Below are 23,200 nucleotides of genomic sequence, written 5' to 3'. Positions count from 1 at the left end.
GTGCTGAGCCTGGCGTGTGTCTGGTGGTGCTGAACCTGGCGCGTGTGTCTGGTGGTGCTAAACCTGGCGTGTGTCTGATGGTGCTGAACCTGGCGTGTGTCTGATGGTGCTGAACCTGGCGTGTGTCTGGTAATTGCTGGGCCTGGCGTGTGTCTGGTGAATTTGCTGAACCTGGCGTGTCTGGCAGTGCTGAACCTGGCGTGTGTCTGATGGTGCTGAACCTGGCATTGTGTCTGATGGTGCTGAACCTGGCGTGTGTCTGATGGTGCTGAACCTGGCGCGTGTGTCTGGTGGTGCTGAACCTGGCGCGTCTGGCGGTGCTGAACCTGGCGTCGTCTGATGGTGCTGAACCTGGCGTGTGTGTCTGATGGTGCTGAACCTGGCGTGTGTCTGGTGGTGCTGAACCTGGCGATATTGTCTGATGGTGCTGGGCTGGCGTGTGTCTGATGGTGCTGAACCTGGCGTGTGTCTGGTGGTGCTGAACCTGGCGTGTGTCGATGGTGCTGAACCTGGCGTGTGTCTGGTGGTGCTGAACCTGGCGTGTGTCTGATGGTGCTGAACCTGGCGTGTGTCTGGTGGTGCTGAACCTGGCGTGTGTCTGATGGTGCTGAACCTGGCGTGTGTCTGGTGGTGCTGAACTGGCGTGTGTCTGATGGTGCCTGAACCTGGCGTGTGTCTGGTGGTGCTGAACCTGGCGTGGTAACCAGTGGTGCTGAACCTGGCGTGTGTCTGGCGGTGCTGAACCTGGCGTGCGTCTGGTGGTGCTGAACCTGGCGTGTGTCTGATGGTGCTGAACCTGGCGTGGCCGTCTGATGGTGCTGAACCTGGCGTGTGTCTGGTGGTGCTGAACCTGCAATTGTGTGTCTGGTGGTGCACAAGGGCTGGCGTGCGTCTGGTGGTGCTGAACCTGGCGCGTGTGTCTGATGGTGCTGGGCCTGGCGTGTGTCTGGTGGTGCTGAACCTGGCGTGTGTCTGATGGTGCTGAACCTGGCGTGTGTCTGATGGTGCGCTGAACCTGGCGTGCGTCTGGTGGTGCTGGAGCCTGGCGTGTGTCTGATGGTGCTGAACCTGGCGTGTGTCTGATGGTGCTGAACCTGGCGTGTGTCTGATGGTGCGCTGAACCTGGCGTGTGTCTGATGGTGCTGAACCTGGCGTGTGTCTGATGGTGCTGAACCTGGCGTGTGTCTGATGGTGCTGAACCTGGCGTGTGTCTGGTGGTGCTGAACTGGTGTGTCTGATGGGGTGCTGAACCTGGCGTGCGTCTGGTGGTGCTGAACCTGGCATGTGTCTGGTGGTGCTGAGCCTGGCGTGTGTCTGGTGGTGCTGAACCTGGCGTGTGTCTGATGGTGCTGAACCTGGCGTGTATACGATGGTGCTGAACCTGGCGTGTGTCTGGTGGTGCTGAACCTGGCGTGTGTCTGGCGGTGCTGAACCTGGCGTGTGTCTGGTGGTGCTGAACTTGACGTGTGTCTGATGGTGCTGAACCTGGTGTGTGTCTGGTGGTGCTGAACCTGGCGTGTGTCTGGTGGTGCTGGAACCTGGCGTGTGTCTGGTGGTGCTGAACCTGGCGTGTGTCTGATGGTGCTGAACCTGGCGTGTGTCTGGTAGTGCTGAACCTGGCGTGTGTCTGGCGGTGCTGAACCTGGCGTGTGTCTGATGGTGCTGAACCTGGCGTGTGTCTGATGGTGCTGAACCTGGCGTGTGTCTGATGGTGCTGAACCTGGCGTGTGTCTGGCAGTGCTGAACCCGCGTGTGTCTGGTGGTGCTGAACCTGGCGTGTGTCTGATGGTGCTGCTGAACCTGGCGTGTGTCTGGTGGTGCTAGACCTGGCGTGTGTCGTGGTGCTGAACCTGGCGTGTGTCTGATGGTGCTGAACCTGGCGTGTGTCTGGCAGTGCTGAACCTGGCGTGTGTCTGGGTGGTGCTGGAGCCTGGCGTGTGTCTGATGGTGCTGAACCTGGCGTGTGTCTGATGGTGCTGAACCTGGCATGTGTCTGGCGGTGCTGAACCTGGCGTGGCTGTCTGATGGTGCTGAACCTGGCGTGTGTCTGTGGTGCTGAACTGGCGTGTGTCTGTGGTGCTGAACCTGGCATGTATCATTGGTGCTGAACCTGGCGCGTGTGTCTGGCAGTGCTGAACCTGGCGTGTGTCTGATGGTGCTGAACCTGGCGCGTGTGTCTGTTGGTGCTGAACCTGACGTGCGTCTGGTGGTGCTGAACCTGGCGTGTGTCTGGCGGTGCTGAACCTGGTGTGTGTCTGATGGTGCTGAACCTGGCGTGTGTCTGATGGTGCTGAACCTGGCGTTGCGTCTGGTAGTGCTGAACCTGGCGTGTGTCTGATGGTGCTGAACCTGGCGTGTGTCTGATGGTGCTGAACCTGGCGTGTGTGTCTGATGTGGTGCTGAACCTGGCGTGTGTCTGATGGTGCTGAACCTGGCGTGTGTGTGTCTGATGGTGCTGAACCTGGCATTATTGTCTGGTGGTGCTGAACTGGCGTGTGTCTGGTGGTGCTGAACCTGGTGTGTGTCTGGTGGTGCTGAACCTGGCATGTGTCTGGTGGTGCTGAACCTGGCGTGTGTCTGATGGTGCTGAACCTGGCGTGTGTCTGGTGGTGCTGAACCTGGTGTGTGTCTGGTGGTGCTGAATTCTGGCGTGTGTCTGGTGGTGCTGAACCTGGCGTGTGTCTGGTGGTGCTTGCTGAACCTGGCATGTCTGGTGTGGTGCTGAACCTGGCATTAATGTCTGGTGAATTGCTGAACCTGGCGTGTGTCTGGTGGTGCTGAACCTGGCGTGTGTCTGGTGGTGCTGAACCTGGCGTGTGTCTGGTGGTGCTAGACACGGTGTGTGTCTGATGGTGCTGAACCTGGCGTGTCTGATGGTGCGAACCTGGCGTGTGTCTGGTGGTGCTGAACCTGGCGTGTGTCTGGTGGTACTGAACCTGGCGTGTGTCTGGTGGTGCGCTGAACCTGGTGTGTGGCCGGTGGTGTGCCGAACCTGGCGTGTGTCTGGTGGTGCTGAACCTGGCGTGTGTCTGTGGTGCTGAACCTGGCGTGTGTCTGGTGGTGCTGAACCTGGTGTGTGTCTGGTGGTGCTGAACCTGGCGTGTCTGATGGTGCTGGTGGCGTGTGTCTGATGTTGCTGAACCTGGTGTGTGTCTGGTGGTGCTGAACCTGGCGTGTGTCTGGTGGTGCTGAACCTGGTGTGTGTCTGGTGGTGCTGAACCTGGCATTGTGTCTGGTGGTGCTGGCAGACCTGGCGTGTGTCTGATGGTGCTGAACCTGGTGTGTGTCTGATGGTGCTGAACCTGGCGTGTGTCTGGTGGTGCTGGGCTGGCGTGTGTCTGAGTGGTGCTGAACCTGGCGTGTGTCTGGTGGTGCTGAACCTGGCGTGTGTCTGGTGCTTGCTGAACCTGGCGTGTGTCTGATGGTGCTGAACCTGGCGTGTGTCTGGCGGTACTGTGAACCTGGCGTGTGTCTGGTGGTGCTGAACCTGGCGTGTGTCTGGTGGTGCTGAACCTGGCGTATTGTCTGATGGTGCTGAACCTGGCGTGTGTCTGGTGGTGCTGAACCTGGCGTGTGTCTGGTGGTGCTGAACCTGGCATTAATGTCTGATGGTGCTGAACCTGGCGTGTGTCTGGTGGTGCTGGAGCCTGGTGTGTGTCTGGTGGTGCTGAACCTGGCGTGTGTCTGATGGTGCTGAACCTGGCGTGTGTCTGATGGTGCTGAACCTGGTGTGTGTGTCTGGTGGTGCTGAACCTGACGCGTGTGTCTGGTGGTGCTGAACCTGGCGTGTGTCTGATGGTGCGGAACCTGACGTGTGTCTGATGGTGCTGAACCTGGCGTGTGTCTGGTGGTGCTAAACCTGGCGTGTGTCTGGTGGTGCTGAACCTGGCGTGTGTCTGATGGTGCTTTGAACCTGGCATGTGTGTCTGGTGGTGCTGAACCTGGCGTGTGTCTGGTGGTGCTGAACCTGGCGTGTGTCTGATGGTGCGCTGAACCTGGTGTGTTGTCTGGTGGTGCTGGGCTGGGCGTGGTGCTAGTGTGTCTGGTGAGGAGGTGCTGTGGAACTGGCGTGTGTCTGATGGTGCTGAACCTGGTGTGGCGGCATCTGGTGAACGCTGGAACCTGACGTGTGTCTGAGTGGTGCTGAACCTGGCGTGTGATCTGATGGTGCTGAACCTGACGTGTGTCTGGTGGTGCTGAACCTGGCGTGTGTGTCTGGTGGTGCTGCTGAACCTGGCGTGTGTCACAGTGGTGCTGAACCTGGCGTGTGTCTGATGGTGCTGAACCTGGCGTGTGTCTGGTGGTGCCAGACCTGGCGTGTGTCTGGTGGTGCTGAACCTGGCGTGTGTCTGGTGGTGCTGAACCTGGCGTGTGTCTGGTGGTGCGCTGAACCTGGCGTGTGTCTGGTGGTGCTGAACCTGGCGTGTGTCTGGTGGTGCTGAACCTGGCGTGTGTCTGGTGGTGCTGGAGCCTGGCGTGTCTGATGGTGCTGAACTGGCGTGTGTCTGATGGTGCTGGGCCTGGCTGTGTGCATTGGTGCTGAACCTGGCGTGTGTCTGGTGGTGCTGGGCGCGTATGCGGTGGTGCTGGAGCCTGTGGCGTGTGTCTGGTGGTGCTGAACCTGGCGTGTGTCTGATGGTGCTGAACCTGGCGTGTGTCTGATGGTGCTGAACCTGGCGTGTGTGTCTGATGGTGCTGAACCTGGCGTGTGTCTGATGGTGCTGAACCTGGCGTGTGTCTGGTGGTGCTGAACCTGGCGTGTGTGTCTGATGGTGCTGAACCTGGCGTGTGTCTGATGGTGCTGAACCTGGCGTGTGTCTGATGGTGCTGAACCTGGCGTGTGTCTGATGGTGCTGAACTGGCGTGTCTGATGGTGCTGAACCTGGCGTGTGTCTGATGGTGCTGAACCTGGCGTGTGTCTGGTGGTGCTGGAGCCTGGCGTGTGTCTGGTGGTGCTGAACCTGGCGTGTCTGGTGGTGCTGAACCTGGCGTGTGTCTGGTGGTGCTGAACCTGGCGTGTGTCTGATGGTGCTAAACCTGGCGTGTGTCTGGTGGTGCTGAACCTGGCGCGTGTGTCTGGTGGTGCTGAACCTGGCGTGTGTCACAGTGGTGCTGAACCTGGCGTGTGTCTGATGGTGCTGAACCTGGCGTGTGTCTGGTGGTGCTGAACCTGGCGTGTGTCTGATGGTGCTGAACCTGGCCGTATCTGGTGGTGCTGAACCTGGCATTAATGTCTGGTGGTGCTGAACCTGTGTCTGATGGTGCTGAACCTGGCGTGTGTCTGGTGGTGCTGAACTGGCGTGTGTCTGGTGCGGGCCCTGGCGTGTGTCTGGTGGTGCTGGCTGGCGTGTGTCTGATGGTGCTGAACCTGGCGTGTGTCTGGCGGTGCTGAACCTGGCGTGTCTGATGGTGCTGAACCTGGCGTGTGTCTGTGGTGGTGCTGAACCTGGCGTGTGTCTGATGGTGCTGAACCTGTGTGTCTGGTGGTGCTGAACCTGGCGTGTGTCTGATGGTGCTGAACCTGGCGTGTGTCTGGTGGTGCTGAACCTGGCGTGTGTCTGATGGTGCTGAACCTGGCGTGTGTCTGGTGGTGCTGAACCTGGCGTGTGTGTCTGGTGGTGCGAACCTGGCGTGTGTGTCTGATGAAGGTGCTGAACCTGGCGTGTGTCTGGTGGTGCTGAACCTGGCGTGTGTCTGATGGTGCTGAACCTGGCGTGTGTCTGGTGGTGCTAAACCTGACGTGTGTCTGATGGTGCTGAACTGGCGTCTGGTGCAGACCTGGCGTGTGTCTGGTGGTGCTGAACCCTGGCGTGTGTGTCTGTTGGTGCTGAACCTGGCGTGTGTGTCTGTTGAACTGAACCTGTCGTGTGTCTGATGGTGCTGAACCTGGTGTGTGTCTGGTGGTGCTGAACCTGGCGTGTGTCTGGTGGTGCTGAACCTGGCGTGTGTCTGATGGTGCGCTGAACCTGGCGTGTGTCTGGTAGTGCTGAACCTGGCGTGTGTCTGGTGGTGCTAAACCTGGCGTGTCTGATAGTGCTGAACCTGGCGTGTGTCTGGTGGTGCTGGCAGACCTGGCGTGTGTCTGGTGGTGCTGAACCTGGTGTGTGTCTGGTGCGAACCTGGCGTGTGTCTGGTGGTGCTGAACCTGGCGTGTGTCTGGTGGTGCTGAACCTGAAGTGTGTCTGGTGGTGCTGAACCTGGCGTGTATCGGTGGTGCTGAACCTGGCGTGTGTCTGGTGGTGCTGAACCTGGCGTGTGTCTGGTGGTGCTGAACCTGGCGTGTGTCTGGTGGTGCTGAACCTGGCGTGTGTCTGGTGGTGCTGAGCCTGGCGTGTGTCTGGGTAGAAGTGCTGAACCTGGCGTGTGTCTGGTGGTGCTGAACCTGGCGTGTGTCTGGTGGTGCTGAACTGGCGTGTGTCTGGTGGTGCTGAACCTGGCATTGTGTCTGGTGGTGCTGGAGCCTGGCGTGTGTCTGATGGTGCTGAACCTGGCTTGTATGCAGGTGGTGCTGAACCTGGCGTGTGTCTGATGGTGCTGAACCTGGCGTGTGTCTGTGGTGGTACTGGAGCCTGGCGTGTGTCTGATGGTGCTGAACCTGGCGTGTGTCTGGTGGTGCTGAACCTGGCGTGGCCTCACGGTGCTGAGCTGGCGTGTGTCTGATGTGGTTGCCGAACCTGGCGTGTGTCTGATGGTGCTGAACCTGGCGTGTGTCTGGTGGTGCTGAACGCGTGTGCCTGATGGTGCTGAAACCTGGCGTGTGTGTCTGGTGGTGCTGAACCTGGCGTGTGTCTGGTGGTGCTGAACCTGGCGTGTGTCTGGTGTGCTGAACCTGGCGTTGGTGGTGCACCGGCGTGTGTCTGGTGGTGCTGAACCTGGCGTGTGTCTGGTGGTGCTGAACCTGGCGTGTGTCTGGTGGTGCTGAACCTGGCGTGTGTCTGGTGGTGCTGAACCTGGCGTGTGTCTGATGGTGCTGAACCTGGCGTGTGTCTGGTGGTGCTGAACCTGGCGTGTGTCTGGTGGTGCTGAACCTGGCTGTGTCTGGTGGTGCTGAACCTGGCGTGTGTCTGATGGTGCTGAACCTGGCGTGTGTCTGGCGGTGCTGAACTGGTGTGTGTCTGGTAATAAAACCTTTGTCAGATACTTTTACCAAATGTTTTCTTGCTTTACTGAAGGAATAAGAAAAAAAAACTTATATAAATGTTGTCGAAAATGGCGGTATTGTATTTCTGTATCGTGTCTGGGAAGTGGAAATAAAACTCATCTTTTATGTAAACTGAAAAGAAATTAAAATCCCATCGCCAGATCATTTTATATGCAAACTCTGGTAATAGTTGTAGAGGCGAAGAGTTTTACCTCACAGTCACCCAGAAAATATTCACCTTTTAAATGGTTTTATATTAAAGTCGGGGCATTATATTTGGTGGCCTGTAAACCCTCGAACAGTGATAATGACGGAGTAAGGGCTGGCGGGTCAGGGAGGGAGTGAGGCTGGGGGTTCAGGGAGGAGTGAGGCTGGGGAGGTTAAGGAAGTAGTGATGGCTGGGGAGGTCAGGAGAGAGAGTAAGAGGGCTGGAGGAGGGGCAGGAGAGAGAGTAAGGGCTGGGGAGGAGCAGGAGAGAGAGAGAGTAATGGCTGGAGGAGGGGCAGGGAGAGTAAGGGCTGGAGGAGGTCAGGGAGGGAGTAGGGCTGGGAGTCAGTAATAGTCTACCCCCTGCGTATATCATCATCATTTACCAACATGTTACTCTCACTTGCTCCTACACCTGTACAGCACAGTCCATTGATTTTCTATGTACACTCACCTGACCACTGTATGTCGACTCTGAGGCTCATATAAAAGTGTTATAGCTGACACATCTGACACACCTTACACACATGACACACCTGAGAGAACTGACAAATCTGACATGGTGTAAGGTAGAGCCCGGGTTTCATACACTCTGTCACCACCACCACCTCTTGTTTCCCCAACGCCACCATACAAGTTACACACACACACACACATACACACACACACACGTCCATCATAGTGTACACAGCGCTGGTGCTGCCGGTTCGTGTTACCTCACACTGTGTTACGTGTACAACATATCCTTTACAGAAAAACAGGTTTTTTATATGTGTGTGTTTTTTTTTCTCAGACAAAAATCACAACAACAGAGACTAACAAGAGAAAAAAGCGATGAATATAGAAGGTTCTTGTTTAGATCTGCTTACCACCGTCTCGTTCACAGCTGGATAACACCGTCTCGTTCACAGCTGGATAACACCTCGTTCTCAGCTGGATAACACCTCGTTCACAACAGGATAACACCTCGTTCACAACAGGATAACACCTCGTTCACAACAGGATAACACCTCGTTCACAACAGGATAACACCTCGTTCACAACAGGATAACACCTCGTTCTCAGCTGGATAACACCTCGTTCACAGCTGGATAACACCTCGTTCACAACTCCATCTCATCGTGGCCACAACCTCAGTGATAATAATATACAGTGATAAGAAATCTGTGGGCGGTAGTGATGTGCTGGCGTGTGAGTGGTGCGTCCGCTGCCGCCCTCAGACCGGCGTGTTTCGTCCGCTCCAAATATTCACGCCCAGAATGGATGTCTTCCCAGCACCGTGAATGTTTGCCAAGACGGTTCCAGGGTCGGAAGAAATATGCTGTGTTCCCCTTTTGGCCTCTTAAAAGACGGGTGCTCTCTCTATGTATGTATGTATGTATGTATGTATGTATGTATGTATGTACTCGTATGTATGTATGTATGTATGTATGTATGTATGTATGTATGTATGTATGTATGTTGGCGACCTGTGGTGTAATGGTCAGTTTCTTTACGCCATTTGCCTCTGTCTACCCGGCAGTAATTGGGAACCTGGATGTTAATCGATTTGCTGATCGTATTCCAGGGTAATGGTTAGCCAGTGCAGTTGACGAGTTGTCCGGTCTTGGACTATTCCTTGACACCGGGTCATGCAGTTCGTTAACTTGGGGTGTGGTTGTTGTGTTGGCGACAGCTTCTACACCTTAAACAAAGCCACGCCGAGGTGGCCTTTGGGCTCGCTTTTGCGTGTGTGTGTTTGTGTGTGTGTGCGATCGCCTGAGAATCTTACAAAAGTAACCTGTTTCTTAAGTAACATTGTTCCTCTAAGGTAAACCATGTCGTACGGAGCATCACGATTCTTTAGGGTTGATGTGTTCCTTTAGTACCAAGTTTTGTTCCGTAAAGACGTTTCTTAGGAAAATGTTACGTGTTAATAACAAGCATCGCCTATACTGCCACGATTATTCAACACTGATTTACATTCCACCAATATTTGTTCCAGCAACTCATATCCCTTGTACAATATCACCTTAGTAACGTCATGAACATTTAACTTACGATATATCTATTTATTACTATTACAATATTATTTACAATACAGCTACTTATTATTATTACAATTTTTACCTTACGATACAACTACAAGACTTAACAAATCAAGTCAAATTCTCATGAGCAAAAAAAAATATACCTTTTTTTTTTATAATATTGCTACTATATATCTCAGGTATGGCCACACACACACACACACACACACACACACACACACACACACACACACACACACACACACCATTATTTGAAATCTGTCTATACCTTCACTGATGTCCAATTATCGCCTCTTCACCTGATTGACACGAACTACAAGCGGTGAACTGACCACTGTATCGTCCGAACCTGAAAATAGGAAATAAAGCGAGAATAATTATGACATAGTGTATAGGTAATATGACACATTGTACAATATGGCACACTATGTATTATGTCACATATACGATATGACACTGTGTACAATCTGACACACTATGTAACATTGTACGATATGACACAGTGTTAGAATATGACACAGTGTATAATATGACACAGAGTTAGAAATGACACAGTGTTAGAATATGACACAGTGTACAATATGACAGTGTTAGAATATGACACAGCACAGTGTACAGTATGACACAGTTTTAGAATATGACACAGTGTACAGTTGGTATTACAGGTGACGAAGAGAGAATATCACAATGTACAATATGCCACAGTGTACAATATGACACACTGTTAGAATATGTAACAATGCACAGTTGATATAATAGGTAACGAAGAGAATATGGCACAGTGTATAATATGACACAGTGTATAATATGACACAGTGTACAATATGACACAGTGTACAGCTGATAAAACACAAGGATATTGAATCCATCTGTGAAGGATGTGTTGACAGTGGCTCTGGTGTGCTGTATAAGTCTCAGTTTGGGGGTATAGACACAGGGTCATAGGTCGAGGTCACGGGAGGGTCACGGGAGAGTTATCGGGCGAGGTCACAGGAGGGTCACGGAGGTCAGGAGAGTTATAGGGCGAGGTCACAGGAGGGTCAGAGAGCTAGTGTCTATCACGTGTTATACTTGTAGTTAATGTCCTGGTATTTTAATTTGAGGATAGTGGCATTTAAACCTTCAGATTCCTATCCTAACCTAACCTAATCTAACCTAACCTAACCTAAACATTACATGGAACAAATACAAGCACAAAAGACATCATAGAAAAGCACACACACACACACACACACACACACACACACACACACACACACACACACACACACACACACACACACACACACACACACACACACACCTAATAGTTAGTGCCTCCCCAACCTTGCTTTATCTCCCCACCGGATATGCAGTATATAGTAGGAGTCAGAACTGGTGTTACGAAGGCAGATCCAACAAGACCATCAAAGTGTTTGCAGTTCACCTTGTAATGAAGAGCCGGCCAGGAAATCATGTAGGAGTTTGGTGGTCGGGCTGACAGGTACATGAATCAGCCCTGTTACCTGTAGTCGGGCTGACAGGTACATGAACCAGCACTGTTACCTGTGGTCGGGCTGATAGGTACATGAATCAGCACTGTTACCTGTGGTCGGGCTGACAAGTACATGATCCAGCCCTGTTACCTATAGTCGGCTGACAGGTACATGGACCAGCACTGTTACCTGTAGTCGGGCTGACAGGTACATGATCCAGCACTCTTACCTGTGGTCGGGCTGACAGGTACATGAACCAGCACTGTTACCTGTGGTCGGGCTGACAGGCACATGAACCAGCACTGTTACCTGTGGTCGGGCTGACAGGTACATGAACCAGCCCTGTTACCTGTGGTCGGGCTGACAGGTACATGGACCAGCCGGCCTCTGCACAGGTCATCGTCAAGTGTCGGGTGAGAGTAACACGACTGAGTATAGAGAATTGGCTTCAGGCGAGGGTAGGAGGCGCCTGATATAGAGGCTAAAATAATTATGTAAATGTGTGAAGAGGAGGAAGAGGAGGAGGAGGGAGGAGGAGGAGGAGGAGGAGGAGGGAGGAGGGCTGGTTGGGTGGCGTCTCATCCCTTAAGAGATCCAGTCATCCTGGGGTTGAACCTCACTGGCACAACCCCACAGACGCCGTCAGGTGAGGACCCCCCAGACTCTGGGGACCTGGTGTTTGTTATCACCCACAGACGCCGTCGGGGTGAGGGACCCCCAGACTCTGGGGACCTGGTGTTTGTTATCACCACACAGACGCCGTCAGGGTAGGGGGACCCCCAGACTCTGGGGACCTGGTGTTTGTTATCACCCCCAGACGCCGTCAGTGTAGAGGACCCCAGACTCTGGGGACCTGGTGTTTTTATCACCCCACAGACGCCGTCAGTGTGAGGGACCCCAGACTCTGGGGACATGGTGTTTGTTATCACCCCACAGACGCCGTCAGTGTGAGGGACCCCCAGACTCTGGGGACCTGGTGTTTGTTATACCCACAGACGCTGTCAGTGTGAGGACCCAGACTCTGGAGACCGTGTTGTTATCACCCCCAGACGCCGTCAGGGTGAGGACCCCCAGACTCTGGGGACCTGGTGTTTGTTATCACCCACAGACGCCGTCAGTGTGAGGACCCCAGACTCTGGGGCCTGGTGTTTGTTATCACACAGACGCCGTCGTGTGAGGACCCCAGACTCTGGGGACCTGGTGTTTGTTATCACCCACAGACGCTGTCAGTGAGGGACCCCCAGACTCTGGGGACATGGTGTTTGTTATCACCCCACAGACGCCGTCAGTGTGAGGACCCCCAGACTCTGGGGACCTGGTGTTGTATCACCCCACAGCATGTGTGAGGGACCCCAGACTCTGGAGACCTGGTGTTTGTTATCACCACACAGACGCCGTCAGTGAGGACCCCCAGACTCTGGGGACCTGGTGTTTGTTATCACCACACAGACGCCGTCAGGGTGAGGACCCCACCCCAGACTCTGGGGACCTGGTGTTTGTTATCACCCACAGACGCTGTCAGTGTGAGGGTCTGGGCTGGAACACGGTGTTTGTTATCACCACACAGACGCCGTCAGTGTGGGGACCCAGACTCTGATCTGGTGTTTGTTATCACCACACAGACGCCGTCAGTGGAGGGGACCCCAGACTCTGGGGACCTGGTGTTTGTTATCACCACACAGACGTCAGGTGAGGGACCGACTCTGGGACCTGGTGTTTGTTATCACCCCACAGACGCCGTCAGGGTGAGGGACCGACTCTGGGGACCTGGTGTTTTGTTATCACCCCACAGACGCCGTCAGTGTGAGGCCCCAGACTCTGGGACCTGGTGTTGTTATCACCCCACAGACGCTGTCAGTGTGAGGACCCCCAGACTCTGGGGACCTGGTGTTTGTTATCACCCCACAGACGCCGTCAGGTGAGGGACCCCCAGACTCTGGGGACCTGGTGTTGTTATCACCCCACAGACGCCGTCAGTGTGAGGAGCCCCAGACTCTGGGGACCTGGTGTTTGTTATCACCCCACAGCGCTGTCAGTGTGAGGCCCCCAGACTCTGGGGACATGGTGTTTGTTATCACCCCACAGCGCCGTCAGGGTGAGGGACCCCCAGACTCTGGAGACCTGGTGTTTGTTATCACCACACAGACGCCGTCAGTGTGAGGGGACTCTGGGGACCTGGTGTTTGTTATCACCACACAGACGCCGTCAGTGAGGACCCCCAGACTCTGGGGACCTGGTGTTATCACCCCACAGACGCCGTCAGGGTTGAGGGACCCCAGACTCTGGGGACCTGGTGTTTGTTATCACCACACAGACGCCGTCAGTGTGAGGGACCCCCAGACTCTGGGGACCTGGTGTTTGTTATCACCACACAGACGCCGTCAGGGTGAGGACCCCAGACTCTGGGGACCTGGTGTTGTTATCACCACTCAGACGCCGTCAGTGAGGGCCCCCAGACTCTGGGGACCTGGTGTTTGTTATCACCACAGACGCCGTCAGTGTGAGGGGCCCCCAGACTCTGGGGACCTGGTGTTTGTTATCACCACACAGACGCCGTCAGGGTGAGGACCCCCAGACTCTGGGGACCTGGTGTTTGTTATCACCACACAGACGCCGTCAGGTGAGGAGCCCCAGACTCTGGGGACCTGGTGTTTGTTATCACCACACAGACGCCGTCAGTGTGAGAGCCCAGACTCTGGGGACCTGGTGTTTGTTATCAACAGACGCCGTTAGGGTGAGGACCCCCAGACTCTGGGATAGAGATATTTTTAGTGACCACACACACACACACACACACACACACACACACACACACACACACACACACACACCCAGGTCAAGTTATGGACACATAAATAACATGAGCCAGACTTTATGTCATCTTAAAGTTGAGAGGTTGTGAGTTTTGTGGCTCAGCATCGTGTGTTGGTCACCTCTGGCCTTTACCCAGAAAAACTTGTCTATGCGTGTTTGACTCTCGCTCTATTGGTTCATACTCACCTGGCTCTCTCTCTCTCTCTCTCTCTCTCTCTCTCTCTCTCTCTCTCTCCTATTCTAGTGTTTGTTTATAAGTCTGTTTTTCAGTCACATAATGACTATATCACTTGCTCTGTTCTCTCGGATATAATTACCTGAGGCGTCAGTCTACAGAACAGACATCAAGTATTAATCATATAAATAAAGAAGTAATATTTTGCGTGTGTGTGTAATAATAATAATAATAGTAATAATAATAATAATAATAATAATAAACTGTTTATTAATAGAGTTGCAGCCGGTGGCTGAAAATATATAAACTTACATGTGATTTAGACATAATGATATACGTTCAATCATTTACAGTACATAAATCAGGAGTTGTTTATTATTTTAACAAGAGATGGGATGGTGCTGTTCTTATATCTATCGGTGCGGGCTCTTATGGGCTGAATTTTGTTGTAGTGGCGGACTGTGCGAGGTGGGCGGGGACTGCTGGTGGCAGTAGGTGGCGATGCCGAGGATGGTGCAGTAGTCCACTGCAAACCCTGCTAGTGCGTGGTGGTGGAGGTCACTGAGGATGGCATTTCGAGGGTGGAGAGAGCGTTGTTGCTGGAGTAGTCTGTGCCGAGCATGATTCTGCAGGCCTCTTCTGTACCTTCTCTAGCTGACGTTGTTGGGTAGAGTTGAGAGAAGACGACCAGGCTGGTGACGCATACGTTAATTGTGTGTGTGCCTATATCATCTTATTTATATATTGAATAAATTAACACTCTGTAATCTCATAATATACTGTCATTTGTGTATCAGACCGACAGTCATTCAATACCCCGCTCAAACTTAGCGTCAAATGGCTCCAGACACTATCACACCTGGTGGGTGGTGAGCGTCCAGCGGGTGTTACCTTGGTGAGTCTTATTTGCATACCGGCTCCTCCAATACTGATTTTGTTACTAGTATTGTATTTTCAGCGGTTAGTTTGGTTCATATTAGCCCATTCCAGCTTATTCCACGTGACGGTACCTAAGGAGATGGGGTTAGGTTAGGTTAGGTTAGGTTAGGTTAAGGTGAAGGGAGCTGGTGGGGGACTATTTATCCTGTCAAAGGTTTTTATTTTATTTTATGTTTTTCAAAATCAACTAAACAGATGTCCAAATTTCTTTGGACCTCTAAAGCCCTTTCACTCAAAATCCTCAAACCAAATATACTGTAGCTTCTCTAATTTCCTTTCCCTTTCTAAATTCATTTTGCTCCTTAGGTAACTCACATCTACTCTAAACTTTACTGTACTAAAAATTTTGTTTAATACATTTTTGCAGGCATGACTTATTAAACTTACTGTTCTTAACTGGGTGCACTCTAAGGCTCCTGGCTTTGTAGATAATATTGTTTTTTATGAAATCACTGGGAAGGTCTCCTCTGAAATACTGTATATAGAATTACATATTTTAGTCAAACAGTTTATCCCATTATTGCCAATTTGTTTTATAAATTCTATTGGAAGCTGATCGACCACACAAGCTTTATCATTTTACTCACAGCTGCCTCAACTTCTCTCCAGAACTGGCATTTCGATCTTTATTTCTTTTTAGTTTCTTACCTCTACTTTATCCTTATCATTGAATAGTTCTTCTACGTACTCTGCCCATCTCTCCTTTACTACTTCTGCCTCAAACAGGATATTATTGTCTTTGCTTTTAATATTCTCACCCCTTTTATTTTTTTTTTCTGGTTCATTTCTTTAATCTTTCTGTACATTTTCCTATATTAATGGCTTACGTCACCATCTTCAGTCGTCCCATTTCCTTTTCAGATCATCTTTCTTGGCCTGTCTGCATTCCCTTTTAATTTCTTTGTTAATTTTTATGTAAGCCTTACTTCGTTTTCTATATTTCTTTGTCTATCCATTTTTCAAAGTTTCATTTGTCATCCACTTACGTTGAGCCTCGTTCCTCCTATGGCCTATAAGTTTTCCTAGCCTCTAAATTACTTCTTTGTAATTATTAAATTGTTGTCCTGGTCCTTGTTCATCAAAGTCACCCTCTCGCAATACTGAATTTTTTTTCTCGGTTTCAATTTCATATTATATCACTGCCTGTTGTGAGCTTACCTAAAACTCACTTGATTTTGTCCTTAGTTTTTCTTTTTAATTTTTTTAAGTCTGCCTCACTAAACTCATGACTTGGACGTGATCTGACTCACAATCTGCCCTGATTAGGTCTTGGTTCTGGTTATTGAATTTCTGAATCTTTCCTGAATTAAATGTAATGTATTTGATTCCTGACTGTGTATGTCCTGGGGTGAGACGCATGCACAGAGATGCCTAGGGTGTTCTTCAAACCATGTACGTATTTGCAATTATCATCTTGTTTTCCTTACAAAAGTCCATTAATATTTCTCCTCTCTCATTTCTATTACCTAACCTACTTTCTATTTCCCAACTTTTGCGTTAAAATTACCCATTATAAACAGATATTCGTCAAATTTTACGGTGTCTTTTACTTCGTTAAATTTTCATAAAAATTTTCTAAGACTTCATCCTCACTATCATTTGTTGGTGCATAAAACAAGTCTACGGGCTTAGCATTAAACTTGACTAACAAAATTCTAACTGACACTGTCCAATATTTTCTGCTCACCTTCTGGTTTACAAGAATACCAACACCTCTCTCATGAATATATAAAGTAAGAATCGTCACCGCTAATGTTATTTGAACCTGTCCATCTTACTCCACTTAAACCCAGAATGTCCCACTGTAATCTGTACATTTCCCTACAAGCATTTACATATTTACCAGCCCCATATAATGTCCTCACAGTCCATGTTCCAATCTTTATTTTGAGTTTGTTTTAAACTTTCTTTCGTGTTAAATGTCCAAGGATTTGTTTTGCTCGGACAGTACTTGCCAGCTCTCGGTGACACCCTGCCCGCAAGCACGGGAGACAATGCGGTTGGATCTTTTGGTGACGATGATCCAACAGGAACGCCCGAGAATCGTTTGTTTTGTCTTTCCATAGGTTTTCAGGGGCAAGAGATGAGGTTAATGAGAATGGCTGCTCCTTAGCCTTTTCTCATCAGAAGATTAATTAGAGGAATAGAAAACGTTGGTAATGAACTATGGGGTGTAGAGGCCGTAGACACATGAGTACACCTTGGTAAAAAAAAAATATAATTTACAAAAAAAAATCATTCCTTTCTATCAGTCTGTCACTCTCAAAGTTGAATTTCTTTTTCCATCCATTTCCCAACTTAGTACCATCTGCTGACGTCACCCATCACTACCACAATAGCCTCATCTGCGGTAGGATCCTGGAATATACAGAATATGTCAAACTTCTTCCTGGTATCAACACGATCATCTCCACCACATTTCCTCTTAACAAAAATATGAATATATATACAGTATACCAGCCAGCCAGAGCAGCAACGATCATAACCTCCCAGTAAACACAACATTAACAGTTCACAACGTTGTACAGTATATATGTAATAACTGGCCCCCGGGTGTGTGTGTGTGTGCTGTATCTCTATGTGTCATGTATGGAGTGTCCCATGGGGCGAGTAGCGACCACAGTCTCCACACAAATCCACACATTGTACTGTTGGAGGAGGAAAGACTCAAAGACTCTCCTCTACTACAATAAGGTATTACACTTCTTGAGCCTTTGAGCCCCAGAAATGCAAAGTGAAAGTGGGTCCCCTAGTAGTAGTGAGGATGCAGCTTGTTTTCTGGTATAAGGGGGAAACAGTGTCTCCAGCATTATACATGAGGGTTTCACCTTCCCGACTGTGAAGTTAGGAACCTATTCACAGCTGGTTGGAATGGAGGCTGCTGTGGCGCAAACCATCGACCCCTAAAACAGGAGACGAGCGCTGTAACCACTTGACTTCACCTTAGTTATCAGTATCGTGTGGATTAAATGTCTATAACTAAATTAAACATAATATATATCTTATTTTTTAGGATATATATTGTCATTCATATAACTGCTGTAATCCTATCATAGCTCTGACATAAACTGCAGTGACACAATTCGTCTCCACTCTTGTCTAATCTCCGCGCCTTGGCCTCAACACAAGCTTCAATAAAACAATGTAGCCAACTGATGTACCGTATTGGTTATAATATTTGTATATGTTTCCCCTCCCAGCTTTGAGGATCAAGAAGAACATGAACCTAATAGATGATTCCTCAAGAAGAACATGAACCGAATAGATGATTCCTCAAGAAGAACATGAACCTAATAGATGATTCCTCAAGAAGAACATGAACCTAATAGATGATTCCTCAAGAACATGAACCTAATAGATGATTCCTCAAGAAGAACATGAACCTAATAGATGATTCCTCAAGAACATGAACCTAATAGATGATTCCTCAAGAACATGAACCTAATAGATGAGGAGAGAAAGTAGAGATAACAGTAGAAGACAAGAGAGAAGGAGAGAAAGTAGAGATGACAATAGAAGACAAAGAGAGAAGGAGAGAAGAAAGAAAGAGAACAATAGAAGACAGGAGAAGGAGAAGAAAGAAAGAGAGAGAACAATAGAAGACAGGGAAGAGAAGGAGAAAGTAGAGAGACAATAGAAGACAGGAAGAAGGGGAGAAAGTAGAGAGAACAGTAGAAGACAAGAGAGAAGGAGAGAAAGTAGAGAGAACAATAGAAGACAGGAGAGAAGGAGAGAAAGTAGAGATGACAGTAGAAGACAGGAGAGAAGGAGAGAAAGAAGAGAGAACAATAGAAGACAGGAGAGAAGGGGAGAAAGTAGAGAGAACAATAGAAGACAGGAGAGAAGGAGAGAACAATAGAAGACAGGAGAGAAGGAGAGAAAGTAGAGAGAACAATAGAAGACAAGAGAGAAGGAGAGAACAATGTAAGTAGACAGCAAAACGACAGATTATAAAACAAACAACAATGACCCATTTTATCAAACTATAGAAAACGACGCATCTTAATCCCCAAGAAGTATTCGAGGTCAGACAACATAATGGTAGTCTTTACCAATGTTGTTTCATATTTCTTGTTCTGTTTATATTTTTTTTTAGTTTCAAATAACCCAGTTCATGAATTTTTATATATCTATTTTTATACCCCGTCATGCAATAATATCTGGGTATCATGTTATCACGTTGGTCTGTTGTGTGTCTGTGTTGGTCTTCCTGTCTTGTGCATATTGCTTGGACGAACCCACAGTCAAATTTGTTATGTACACACGTCTCCCCGAGGTCTTGGTAAGATTCCATAATCTGGCTGCCACAGTTAGCCTTGCCACAGTTAGCCTCGCCACAGTTAACCTCGCTACAGTTAACCTCGCCACAGTTAACCTTGCCACGGTTAACCTCGCCACAGTTAGCCTTGCCACAGTTAGCCTCGCCACAGTTAACCTCGCTACAGTTAACCTCGCCACAGTTAACCTTGCCACGGTTAACCTCGCCACAGTTAACCTCGCCACAGTTAGCCTCGCTACAGTTAGCCTCGCCACAGTTATATTCCTTTAATTTACTTCTGTAATATTTTCCGTCAGTCACATTGATATAACGGAATCAAGTTATATTTCGTTAGGATAGGTTAGGTTAGGTTATGTTATATGTAATATCTGTATACAATGTGTGCCAAGTTCGATTTTCATGTTGGTGCAGCTGTATGTGTCAATATTACATCATGTTGGTGCAGCTGTATGTGTCAATATTACATCATGTTGATGCAGCTGTATGTGTCAATATTACATCATGTAGGTGCAGCTGTGTGTTAATAGTACCGCATGTTGGTCCAGCTGTGTGTCAGTACCACGTCATGTTGGTGCAGCTGTATGTGTCAATATTACATCGTGTTGGTGCAGCTGTATGTGTCAGTACCACGTCATGTTGGTGCAGCTGTATGTGTCAGTATTACATCGTGTTGGTGCAGCTGTGTGTTAGTAGTACCTCATGTTGGTGCAACTGTGTGTGTGTGTGTGTGTGTGTCAGTACCACGTCACGCTGATGCAGCTAAAATAATATTAAATCATGTTGGTGCAACTGTGTGTCAGTACTCACGTCATGTTGTTGCAGCTGTGTGTTGCATGCCGTTGTTGCAGCTGTGTGTCGTACCACGTCATGCTGGTGCAGCTGTGTGTCAATATTAAATCATGTTGGTGCAACTGTGTGTCAGTACCACGTCATGCTGTTGCAACTGTGTGTCAGTACCACGTCATGTTGTTGCAACTGTGTGTCAGTACCACGTCATGTTGCAGCCTTGTGTCAGTACCACGTCATGTTGGTGCAACTGTGTGTCGGTACACGTCATGTTGCGCAACTGTGTCAGTACCACGTCATGTTGGTGCAACTGTGTCGGTACCACGTCATGTTGTTGCAGCTGTGTATCAGTACCACGTCATGTTGTTGCAGCTGTGTGTCAATATTAAATCATGTTGGTGCAACTGTGTGTCAGTACCACGTCATGTTGTTGCAACTCGTGTGTCAGTACCACGTCATGTTGTTGCAGCTGTGTGTCAGTAATACCACGTCAAGTGTTGTTGCAGCTGTGTGTCAGTACCACGTCATGTTGCTGCAACTGTGTGTTAGTACCACGTCATGTTGGTGCAGCTGTATGTCAGTGCCACGTCATGTTGTTGCAACTGTGTGTTAGTACCACGTCATGTTGTTGCAGCTGTGTGTCAGTACCACGTCATGTTGTTGCAACTGTGTGTTAGTACCACGTCATGTTGTTGCAGCTGTGTGTCAGTACCACGTCATGTTGTTGCAACTGTGTGTTAGTACCACGTCATGTTGGTGCAGCTGTATGTCAGTACCACGTCATGTTGGAGCAGCTGTGTGTGTCAGTACCACGTCATGTTGGTGCAGTTGTATGTGTCAGTACCACGTCATGTTGGTGCAGTTGTATGTGTCAGTACCACGTCATGTTGGTGCAGCTGTATTGTGTCAGTACCACGTCATGTTGGTGCAGCTGTATTGTGTCAGTACCACGTCATGTTGGTGCAGCTGTATTGTGTCAGTACCACGTCATGTTGGTGCAGCTGTATTGTGTCAGTACCACGTCATGTTGGTGCAGCTGTATGTGTCAGTACCACGTCATGTTGGTGCAGCTGTATGTGTCAGTACCACGTCATGTTGGTGCAGCTGTATGTGTCAGTACCACGTCACAAGTGAGTCAAAACGTCATGTTATTTTTAGCTTTTGTTTTCTTCTCAATACCTGACTTGCGCCTCAACAGCTTATAGACAAATGCTCATTGTTTAACAAGACCCAAATAATACCATCAGATGTTTGGGTTCCCGCTGTGGTAAAGACTCTATTTGGTTGTGTTCCTCAGGGTTGTTGACTTTTGTTCACAGTTTTCAAACACCATAATGAAGGGAGACGATTATTAATTAAGTTTGTTTTAAATAATGGAGAAACAGATGCATATTTATGTGTCTCAGTATTACTTTAAGTATGTGTCTCTGTCTACATGAGGAATAGTTCCAGTTTTTGTTAGAGGAATATTGATGAAAAACTTAAAGAACTCCTGTTTTGTATTGCATGAATGGAAATTATGTGAGGCAATACAACGTTGTGAATCCCGGTGACTCGACGTTCATATAGGGTGTGGTAGAAGTAATTACCCCAGTGTGAGGTCGTCGTGTTTACGTATGGATTCTGTACGATGTTGCCTGGTGTTGGTTGGTGGTGTCAGGCGATGTCTAGACCAAGCTGAAGTTGTTAGGGTCGTAGGTGGTGGAAGATGGTTGGCAGTCAGAGAACAGTGGCCATGAAATTTGATGTGTCATCAAGGGCCATCAAGTGACTGTGGAGGAGGTACTTGAAGGACGAATTATACACTTGGGGAATAGTCAGGGTCGTAACTAAACGACCACTCCTCCCCACCACGACCTGTATCCTGTCAACTTGGCCTACTGGAATCGCCCATAGTCCGGCTGGTTACCGGGGAATTGATTTTCATAGAGACACCAGAGCATAACACATTGCCCAGGAAGTGTGAAATCGTCTCCCATGAAGATGATGTGGGAGCGTGATGACCAACGGACGGTGCTGTCGTGTTTTGGCCGCAGTTCACCCTCCTGCCCGGCCGGTGTTTGCTCATCAACATCCAAATTGGCAGGTGCTTCACTAGAGACCCGTGCCGTCCACAGATGAGGGTTGATTTACAGTAACGACCAGTGATGTGCTGACGTGAGGGAGGGAGATGTGCTGACGTGAGGGAGGGAGATGTGCTGACGTGAGGAGGGAGATGTGCTGACGTGAGGGAGGGAGATGTGCGACGTGAGGAGGAGATGTGCGACGTGAGGGAGGGAGATGTGCTGACGTGAGGGAGGGAGATGTGTAGACGTTAGGGAGGGAGATGTGTAGACGTGAGGGAGGAGATGTGCTGACGTAAGGGAGGAGATGTTTAGACGTGAGGGAGAGGGTGAGAGGGAGATGTGCTGGCGTAAGGGACAGAGGATGTGTTGACGGAGAGGGAGGTGAGAGAGATGTGTAGACGAGAGGAGAGATGTGTGGGCTTGAGTGGGACGGAGATGTAGACGGAGGGAGGGAGATGTGTAGACGTGAGAGAGATGAGACTTTGAGAGAGATGTGCTGACGAGGAAGGAGATGTATAGAATGAGGGATGGAGGAGAGGGAAGTGTTTAGACGTGAGGAGGAATGTGTTAGAGGTGAGAGAGGAGATGTGTTAGAGGTGATAGAGGGAGATGTTAGATGCAGTGGGGGTGATGGATGTGTTAGTGAGGGGGTGTGTTGGGGTGATGGGAGATGTGTTAGAGGGTGAGAGAGGAGATGTGAGGGTGAGGGAGATGTGTTGAGGTGATAGAGGGAGATGTGTTGAGGTGAGAGAGGGAGATGTGTTGAGGTGATAGAGGGAGATGTGTTGAGGTGATAGAGGGAGATGTGCTAGAGGTGATAGAGGGAGATGTGTTGAGGTGATAGAGGGAGATGTGTTAGAGGTGATAGAGGGAGATGTGTTGAAGGTGAGTATAGTTAAATCTGACAGCTATGGCGGAGGGTCAGTCACGGTGAGGTGAGGAGAGGAGTGTTAGAGGGAGGTGAGGACTAACGCGTGACTGTCACCAGGACGCTAACAGCCCTCAGAATCACCCACACTATAACATAAATACGACGGCCAACACTCAGTCAAAATCTAGCCCACCCCACTCAGCGATACTATCATCCGTCACCATAAAACACTTTATATAAAACACCAGCTGCCAGCTCTGCATAGTTCTAATAGTTTCCGGAGCACAAAACAAAGAGAAATTTTGATCGTCAACGAGACACACGACGAATATGAATATCGTGAGAGTAAATACTGAAGTGTGACGCAGATGGAGGCTTTGTGAGTCATATAGTGAGCCTTTATGGTGACACAGGTGA

At 49.6% G+C, this 23,200-nt stretch overlaps 1 protein-coding gene across 1 annotated transcript; it reads right to left on the bottom strand.

Annotated features, from left to right (window-relative positions):
* Positions 1-17,079: 17,079 nt before the first annotated feature.
* LOC121871270 (uncharacterized PPE family protein PPE16-like) lies at positions 17,080-19,929 on the bottom strand. Its single transcript, XM_042373491.1, has 3 exons — positions 19,868-19,929; positions 19,043-19,337; positions 17,080-17,139 (listed from the first exon to the last, which is right to left on the bottom strand). The coding sequence occupies exons 1-3, from the start codon at positions 19,927-19,929 to the stop codon at positions 17,080-17,082; spliced, it is 417 nt and encodes a 138-aa protein (XP_042229425.1).
* Between the last annotated feature and the right edge of the window lie 3,271 nt (positions 19,930-23,200).

Source organism: Homarus americanus, unplaced genomic scaffold, assembly GCF_018991925.1.
Source record: "Homarus americanus isolate GMGI-L3 unplaced genomic scaffold, GMGI_Hamer_2.0 scaffold46973, whole genome shotgun sequence".
Classification (NCBI taxonomy): domain Eukaryota; kingdom Metazoa; phylum Arthropoda; class Malacostraca; order Decapoda; family Nephropidae; genus Homarus; species Homarus americanus.
This window is presented reverse-complemented; position numbering and strand designations above follow the sequence as displayed.

What these genes read in the sequence shown, in the direction of transcription:
- LOC121871270 (XM_042373491.1), bottom strand. Translation starts at nt 19,929, where the DNA reads ATGACGTGGTACGACACACAGCTGCAACAACGGCATGCAACACACAGC. An exon ending in CACAGCTGCAACAACATGAC is followed by an intron (nt 19,338 to 19,867) that starts GTGAGTACTGAC and finishes AAAATATTACAG; the next exon opens with AAGTAAATTAAAGGAATATA. An exon ending in AAGACCTCGGGGAGACGTGT is followed by an intron (nt 17,140 to 19,042) that starts GTACATAACAAA and finishes TGTATATTCCAG; the next exon opens with GATCCTACCGCAGATGAGGC.